Raw genomic sequence first — 9,409 nt, forward strand, 5'->3', positions numbered from 1 at the left:
AGTTTTTTAATTATTTATTTTACCTTTTTAATATTAACATTCAGATACTCATTCTAATAAACTTAATGATAATATTAAGATAACTAGTTAATTTGTCTGAATATTCAAAATGACAATAATATTAACGTATTACAAAAAATTAATAACACTAACAATTTAACATGTGCATTGATGTAAATAATTTTGATAAAATAATAACTTACATATTGAGAATGATTTAGATGTGCAATAATATATTCTTTTGATTCGCACAATTTTTATTCAAATTACACTTTATTCACTAATAACCACACTTTTATTATTGTTAATACATACATAAATTTTATTTTTTCACCTCTCTCTCACTCTTACTTTTACTTCTGACTGCAATACTAAATTTTTCTCTTCGAATACCACAAGAAGGACGAGCTAGATTTATAAAAGTGTAGGAGGTGGGGGACAGTTACCCTCCATGCATGCTTAATGCATGTCTTCTTCTATCTTTCTCGTTCGTCACAGGAAAGTAATTTTGCGTGCTGAGCAGAATCTGTGGCGTCCGTGCGTACGTGTCAAGTCCCCCGCTTCTTGCCATCCGCGAGTTGGCAATGACATCTCCTTGTCATCTGCGAGATGGTGATGACAGTTTTTCGCCACCTACGAAATGCATCCGTCATCACTCTTGTGTCCAATTTCCGTTAAATCTACTCACCTGCATAACATCAAAAAAGTTCCAATATAAAAAATAATTTGGGTAATACTACGATGCGGAAGTAAATTTTTTTCCTCACCTGCTGAAATGTGGTGGAAGCAAAAGAAGGAAACACGTGTTTGCATTTGTCCCTACTTGACCCGACAAGTGCTGTAGTATTGCAGAAATGACATGAAATGTGGGCCAAATTATGCTTAATTAATTAGCGTTAGTTTTGCATATAATATGATGATGAGTTATTTGGGTTTTTTTTGTTTCTAAAACAGATCAAATTTTGAGAAGAAATGGGCTAGATTTAAGTTATGGAAGGTAATTTTTGTTTCATTTTTAAACGTGACAATACATTTAATTTTGCAATTAACCCATGTTTTGAATATTTGTGAGTATAGTGTGGTTTGAAAATATGATGTTTGTAGTGTTAAATTATTGTGTGTTTCTTTTACAGTTAAATTATTTAATTAAAAAATTATTATTAATAAAATTATTTAATTAAGCATAACTTGGCTCACATTTTTTGTCAATTCTGCAATACTACAACATTTGTTAGATCAAGTAGGGACCAATGCAAACACATATTTCCTTCTTCTATTTCCATCGTATTTTCATATTTCAACAGGTGAAGAAAAAAATTTGCTTCCGCACCGTAGCATTTATGACATATTGACCACCCAAATTTAGTAGTATATATGGAAAAATAGAATGTTACGTTGATACTTGTTGTGATAAGGCATGAGGTGGATGCCTTTTTATGTTTGGGCGGCTAACTTTTCCAAGTGAAAAGTTTAGATTATCAAAGGAAGACTGAAATTAATTCATTTACCTTTTGTATGCCTATAAATAGGAGGTTAAGCCTCAGGCAAACAATACACAAGCAATAAACAATTCTCTCTCTCTTTTATGTTGCAATACTTCTCTCTCTTTATATTTCTTTATATTTGTTACCTCTTTCTTATTTATTTATTTAGTTATTTTATAACACGTTATCAGCACGATGCTCTAACCAAATTTTAGGAAGACTCCAAAATGTTTCCCATTTAAGAATATTTGGGTGTGCGATATATGTTCCTATTGTACCACCTAATCGCACCAAAATGGGACCCCAAAGAAAATTGGGGATATATGTTGGATATGATTCTCCCTCTATAGTGAGGTATCTTAAGATACAAATTGGAGATGTATTTAAAGCCCGGTTTGCGGATTGTCATTTTGATGAATCAAAATTTCCAACATTAGGGGGAGAGAATAAGCTTCCTGAAAAGGAACTTAATTGGAATGCATCATCGTTGATGCATTTAGATCCTCGATCAGGGCAATGTGAACTAGAAGTTCAAAAGATTATACATTTGCAAAGAATAGCAAATGAATTGCCTGATGTATTTTTCGATACAAAGAGAATAACCAAATCTTATATACCAGCGGAAAATGCCCCAATTCGAATTGATGTCCCAGTAGGACAAGTAGCCATTGAAGAAAATTCACCCCAGAAGCGTGGCAGGACGGAAAATGCTCCAATTCGAATTGATGTCCCAATAGGACAAATAGCCACTGAAGCAAATTCACGCCAGAAGCGTGGCAGGCCTGTCGGTTCCAAAGATAAAAATCCTCAAAAGAGAAAAGAGGTAAATATTCCTGTTGAAAAAGACATAGTAAAGACACCTGCAGTTGTCCAAAATTCTGATATAACACCAGAAGACGTTCAGGTACCTGAAAATTGTGAAAATGACAAGATCTCGATAAATTATGTCTTTACAGGAGAGAAATGGGACCGAAATAAGACAATTGTCAATGAAATATTTGCATATAACGTGGCATTGAATATCATGCATAAAAGTAAGGATCTTGAGCCAAGATCAATCGAAGATTGTCGACAAAGGAATGATTGGCCAAAATGGAAATAAGAAGCCATGAAGGCTGAATTAGACTCACTTGCAAAACGTGAAGTCTTCGGACCTATAGTCCGTACACCAGAATATGTAAAACCTGTTGGATACCGGTGGGTATTTGTGAGAAAGCGAAATGAGAAAAATAAAGTTGTGCGCTATAAAGCTTGACTTGTGGCACAAGGTTTTTCACATAAAGGGAGATCTCAAACAGGATACCTGTTTACATATGGTGGAACAGCTATATCATGGAGGTCTACGAAATAGACGATAGCAGCAACCTCCTCTAATCATGCTGAAATACTAGCGATACATGAAGCTAGTCGCGAGTGTTTTTGGTTGAGGAGTGTGATCCAATATATTATGTCATCATGTGGACTGATTGATCAGAATATAGCTCCAACTGTCCTGTTTGAAGATAATACAGCATGTATTACTCAACTTAAAGGCGGATATATCAAAAGCGATAGAACAAAGCATATTTCTCTTAAATTCATCTTCACTTACGATCTTCAAAATCAAGGGACAATTGATGTCCAACAGATCCGCTCAAGTAATAATCTGGCAGATTTATTCACAAAGTCACTCCCAAAATCTTCTTTTGAAAGATTGGTACATCAGATTGGGATGCGCTGATTTCGAGATATAAAATAATGTCGGCAAGAGGGGGAGACTGTACTCTTTTTTCCTTGGTCAGGTTTTTTCCATTGGGTTTTTCTTGACAAGGTTTTTAATGAGGCAGTCCCATCACAAAGGATATTGTACTCTTTTTCCTTCACTAAGATTTTTTCCCATAGGATTTTTTTAGTAAGGTTTTAACGAGGCATTATCCTGAATGGTCATCTAACGGGAAGTGTTGTGATAAGGCATGAGGTGGATGCCTATTTATGTTTGGGCGGCTAACTTTTCCAAGTGAAAAGTTTAGATTATCAAAGGAAGACTGAAATTAATTCCTTTACCTTTTGTATGCCTATAAATAGGAGGTTAAGTCTCAGGAACAATACACAAACAATAAACAATTTTCTCTCTCTTTTATGTTGCAATACTTCTCTCTTTATATTTCTTTATATTTGTTACCTCTTTCTTATTTATTTATTTAGTTATTTTATAACAATACTCAATTTGTTTGCAAAACGTTATTTTGCAGCCGATTGATAGCCAACACATCAAAATCTTATCAAATACTGACAAAAAGAAATTTACTAACCATATAACATTACTCTTTAAATATTATTTATATTAATGTCCAATCAATGAAAGCAATTACACCAATGTAGATTCTTAAATTCTATATAATCTCATCACACACTATGGGAGTAATAAGTAATAACACCCAAATAGGGACGACGAATCTCAAAAAGTGATAACTAATAACAATTAAAAATGCAACATGATAATATATAAAAATAAGCATTGAAATTACAACAATAATGGTAATTAATTACATTCATATTGTGAGAGCTCAATGAGTGTGTCAGGTTGACCTTCTCTCAAGCAATCAAGGGGAGGAATAGTCATGGTTTCTTGAACTCCATAAGCATTCCAACAAAAAGGGTCATCAAGCAAGTGACCCTCATGAGGCATGAGTTCAACATCGGACATTGTTATGTTTGTGCAAGCAACTGTGTCACTGCATGCAAAGTGTATTGGAGGGGTTCTAACATCATAGGTTCCTTTTATGTTCCTGTATGACACGTCATTCACATGAACACCTGAGGTTTGGTTTAGACATCCTTGCCCCTTTGACAAGCAGTAGTATTGATCTATGATTATGCAGTTTCTCACATTCTCCATTTCTATCTTCTCAAATCTAAGTCCTGTCACTGATCCTGTTCCTCCTTGCCATGTCTTGATCCTGATCCCATTGTCTGATTCCCTTATCTTTGTGTTCATCACTGTTATGTTTGACACACATGCTTGCGAGTTGTGCACACCTAGGCTTCCAATGCTAGAGGGTACAAATGTAAAATCATTATAATCTAAGTTTTTTTTTTTTATGAGTGGCTATATATATTAAAAAAAATATGTATACACTGAAATCAACCTCATATATTAAGAATTTAATTTTTAAGGAGTTTTACATAGATAATTAATTGTGTATTTGTCCTATTAATAAAAGTAACTAATTTTTATATTTACCGCTTAAAAAATCATCTGAACGCATGAATATAATTGAATAACCGTATAAAGAGAGTTTAATTTTGATATATTAACAGTATAAAAGAGTGTTAATAAAATGTAAATTAGAGTTAGATAATATTCTAAAATAGTCTTTAAAAAGTTTTTAGTCAGACACTTTAGTTATTCTTAATAAATTTTAATCATCAAAGTAGTTTCGAAACTTTTATTTCGTTAGCTAAATTAGTTCTCACATCATATTGTTTGTCTTTATGAAAGAGTTGAGTTGAAAATTTTAAAAGTTCTTAAAGATTATTTTTGTCTTTTATTAAATGACAACAGAAACTGATTTTTATTTTATCAAAATTTGATGTAAAGATTAATTTGTCGAACAAAATAAAATAAGAATTGAGTTAGTATAAAGAGTCAGTTTGGATAAACAATTTAATTAAATATAGACCTATTGAAGTTGACCCTAAAATATGTTAAAGATTAAATTGCTGGACTGAAAATTCTTTAGGCACCGATTTAGAATATTACTGATAGGGCTATTGTCCCACACCTTTGAGTCTCTGAGATACAATACATAATAGAATTAATTGCCTATATAAATTGGGGTTAGAGAAAGGGTGAAGAATAGAAAGTGTTATTCATATTAATGATTGGTAGCTTGCACAGTTCCTCCAACTGCTAAAGTAATATAGTTATACGAATCACAAAGAAGAAAATCAAAACTTGTGACCTAACTTAGCTTTTTCTGGAGAAATATTGAAGATCATTTAGATGGTTGGAAGTTGGAACATTTCAATTTCAAACCTAACAAACTTATATTTTTGTTGGATATGAGTTGGAGTATAGAGACACCTACCTCCCGTAAAGTACTATATACACTCTAATTGTTGAAGTCACATTTTTTTTCCTTTTCTTTAGGGGTGGCAAACTGGATAACCCGGCCCGTTCTGCTACAGGTTCGGTGGATTAATTTGGCGAGTTTGGTCTGTTTTACCATCTTTACTTTTTTTTTTAGTTCTATGGATGCATGAACTATAAATTCTTTAAAGTTGTTAATTAAAATAACAAACATCACAAAGATTTTGTATATTATGTCAATTTAACTTGCTATTACTTTTAGGTAAAACTTTGCACTATATATATATAAAATACCTTATGCCATGGCTAGGACCACAAGTTACACCTTCTATTTCCACATTTGAGCAACCGGGTCCAATTGAAATGCAATCATCACCTTTACAAAACACAAATAAATTAAGTTAATTAAAACTATTAAGGTGACATTCATAAATAATAATAAGATTAAAACATTGAAATCAAACTGGTGTCCATAAATAAATAGAAAAAAGTTTATTACCATTGCTTATGATGGTGTTATATATGCCAACATCCCTTGTGTTTCCCAAGTGGATCCCATCAGTGTTTGGGCTAAGTTTAGGTGAGTAAAGGGACACTTCATTGATGAGCACTCCTTCACATCCATCAAATTTCACATGGAACTGAGGACTGTTCTGAATTTTCAGCCCAGCCACCATCAAATTTGAGCTCATGAAGAACCTTATCATCTATAAACCAATAAAATAAAAAATATCAAAATATCTAACCGGTTTTTAGCTATTGTACCACCTAAAACTTAAAGAAAGAAATTTTACGGGATTAAAACTGAAATTGATAAATTTACCAAATTAAAAACTTATATAATTATAAGACAAAAAACAATAATCTAAATGGATAATGGTTTGGTTGAATACTTACTGCTGGGCTATCACATGGTCCTGACACAGGCTCTCCTTCTGGACTCTGAAAATGCCAATTTTATGTAATTATTTTTTCAAGTTTCAAGATTAAATATTGATTCAGAAAAAACCAACAGTGGTAATGAAAAGTTGGTAAGAGTGTGAAATATTATAATATTATTATTGTTAGTTACCCTGTGAGGTTTGCAAGGTAGATCCCACCATTGTTCACCATTGCCTTGTATGATCCCTGTCCCGTTAAGAATCATTTGATCAAGTTTGTAGAACACAAGCCATTGATTGCGCTTATCTTCTTCAGGCCAGTTTTCTGGTCCATCTGGTGCCATTAGAGTTCCATCCACCTACACACACATTTCACATTCTTAATTAATCACCTCTCTCCAATAATAATCATGCACCATTAACATATTGGAAAGGCCATTCTACATTTTTTTTGTAATGTTATTATATATAAGGATCTCGCTAGGGAGACAATGGACTATTTGTACAATGGGTTATTGAGTTACAAAATGAACATCTCCCATACTATCTAAAATAACCATCCGAGTACTAGCATAATAAAGAGTACTAGCATAATAAACATCTTCCCAAAAGCTTAAACTGATTTTGGGGTTTATCAAAGCTCGAACTCTTGACCTTTCGGATCTAACGCTCTAATACCATGCATGATACCACTCATCCCAAAAGCTTCAGCTGATGAAAAGGTAATACTAATGATTATATCTTTAATACTCTCTAAACTTCCATTGTGCACATTGTATAAATATTCCATTGGCTCCTCATACCTTCCCTATATATAAATATAAAAAGGTATAATTAAGACTCCGTTTGATTTTGAGAAGTGAACACTGAACAATAATAAAAGGAAAAAGAATTTTGTATCTTTATATTTAGAGATAGAACAAATAATAAAAAGTCTAATTTACTTTATTTTTTTTACATAAAATTTAGAATAAAAAATATCCTTATAAACAAATGTATGGAGATTTTTTTTTTTTTGTCTCATTTCTGTGGTACCTTAAAAAAATTAATTGTTAAGGAAAAAGAATTATCTTTTTAAAATACAACAATAGAAAACGTTTGACACCCAATAATACCTAAGACTCTAACAAGCACTTATGAAATTTGTTAGTAAGCTACATTTTCTTGAACTTAAGAGATTTAAAAGAAGCTAGCATATTGAAATTCTTACTTGAAACACTAGTCCTGGTTTGCATGGACCTGAAAAGATGGTTGAGGTGATCATGAAAATGTAGTGTTGTGGAACCAGAACAACCCCTGATTCCACTTCACATGCTGCTTTCCATGCTTCCCTGAATGCACCTGTATCATCAGAGCAACCATCTCCGGCTGCACCGAACGATCTTACGTCGAAAACGTTGCAATCGGACGGCGAATTTCCGGGATCAGAGGGCACTGTAGGAGGAGCATTATAAGGTGGTGAAGGATGTTGATTTTTCTTACCCTTCTTGTGAGAATGATGTCTTCCTTCCACATTTTCCAAAACAAGAACAATCATAGTAATCCATAAAATGAAAACCCCATGAATCACACTCATAATTCCAACACTTTTTTGTGACCAATGTTGAAAACAAACAAAAATTAAAGATAAAAAAAAGTTCTAACTTGAGACTCATAGCAAATTGGCCTAGTAAGGTTATTGTTTTATATTTATACTCAAAACATAGATGATGTCTCATGAAGAAATTCTAGGTTGACACGTGTCAATTTCTGGTTGATGAGAGTGTAAATGTGTCGAGGAAAACAGTTGGAAGTTTTTGGAGGCCATTTTTGGTGGTCAATGTTCTGTTTGTTTAATTTGTTTGTTTTGTTAATTAACCCTTCCTTGCGTTGGTTTTTTGGTGTTTCTTCAAATTGAATCTTTATTATATTATCATCTTTTAATAATCTTAATTTTATTTTATTTTTCATTGTTGCTTCTCAATTCAATGCTGTGTGTGATGTGGTCCATTATCATATTCATATGATATGCTTTTTCCTTCTTTCTCTTCTTGACTCTTCCATACATCAATTACCACTTTACCAGTTGTTTTTAAACAATTTGAGGTTCAGATTTTCTAGAAAATTGTGCTGGCACCAAATTATACATGTTATTTATTCTTTCCTTTCTCTTCCAATTCTGTCATTTAAACATTTTTTTTCCTAAGTAAACTATACTTTCAATAATTAAAGATTTAATTATTAATAATTTTAATCATAAAAATAAAAATTAATTCGATAATAATCAATAATTGAGTTAATTTGTAAGAATACTTTTGTCGATTTTTTTAATAGTTTTCTTAAACTGAATTAATTTTTTATAAATATTGAATTAGTTTATATTTCTTGTATCTTTTATAGTTTAAAATTGTAGTTTTGTTAAAATATTATAATAATCATAAATGAATAATCAAGTTTGGGTTAGTCTAGTAGTTAGCTCACTAGTCTACTTAAGTAAGTATCGGGGATTCGAATCCCGCCTTGTACACTTTAAATGGAGTTCAGTATCGTGACAGATTAGTCCTTAAATTAGTTAATGTAGCATTTGTTGAAACGGTAATTAACAAAATAGAGTTGCTCTCCTTATTAAGAAAATTATAATTATTTGGATGAAACTGATCATGAAGTAGTCATGTGAATAATGAAATGTACAATTGAAATTTGATCAAACAAAAACTTCAAATTTGGTTTTATTATATGTAGCACCCTTTTTGTCCAGTCATATGACATTATCTTTACATGTGAGATTTACCTGACAAGAGGCCAAACCGACACATGCATGCAGCTAGCTATTCAAATTCCATAGTATATAAGATATCATAATATTTACTGCATGTGAGTTAATTATGTAATTTTTAATTAGGTAATTATTATTTTTCAGTTAATATTAACTAATTTTTTTAAATTATTCTTGAAAAATATAATAATATTATTATTTTTATTTTTGATAATCT

At 31.9% G+C, this 9,409-nt stretch overlaps 1 protein-coding gene and 1 long non-coding RNA gene across 2 annotated transcripts in view; one reads left to right on the forward strand and one right to left on the reverse strand.

Moving 5' to 3' along the window:
• LOC110270533 overlaps window positions 1–2,350 on the forward strand; it is a 13,419-nt gene extending 11,069 nt beyond the window's left edge. Inside the window, exons 2-3 of the long non-coding RNA XR_002360160.1 lie at window positions 1,387–1,389; window positions 2,341–2,350. This is a non-coding gene — a long non-coding RNA (uncharacterized LOC110270533). The remainder of the gene's footprint in view (window positions 1–1,386; window positions 1,390–2,340) is intronic.
• Window positions 3,780–8,267, reverse strand: LOC107638886 (polygalacturonase At1g48100). Its single transcript, XM_016342286.2, has 6 exons — window positions 7,648–8,267; window positions 6,629–6,796; window positions 6,454–6,498; window positions 6,056–6,263; window positions 5,851–5,932; window positions 3,780–4,516 (listed from the first exon to the last, which is right to left on the reverse strand). Exons 1-6 carry the CDS (start codon window positions 8,011–8,013, stop codon window positions 4,006–4,008), a joined length of 1,380 nt encoding a protein of 459 aa, XP_016197772.1. The 5' UTR covers window positions 8,014–8,267; the 3' UTR covers window positions 3,780–4,005.

This window comes from Arachis ipaensis, chromosome B04 (genome assembly GCF_000816755.2).
Source record: "Arachis ipaensis cultivar K30076 chromosome B04, Araip1.1, whole genome shotgun sequence".
Taxonomy (NCBI): Eukaryota; Viridiplantae; Streptophyta; class Magnoliopsida; order Fabales; family Fabaceae; genus Arachis; species Arachis ipaensis.

Bases quoted from the DNA above. Each gene is read 5' to 3' on its own strand.
- LOC107638886 (XM_016342286.2), bottom strand. From the start codon at position 8,013: ATGAGTGTGATTCATGGGGTTTTCATTTTATGGATTACTATGATTGTT. The intron at 6,499-6,628 runs GTAACTAACAAT...TGGCATTTTCAG, and splicing joins TACCTTGCAAACCTCACAGG to AGTCCAGAAGGAGAGCCTGT. The intron at 4,517-5,850 runs GTATTTTATATA...TGTACCCTCTAG, and splicing joins GGTCCTAGCCATGGCATAAG to CATTGGAAGCCTAGGTGTGC.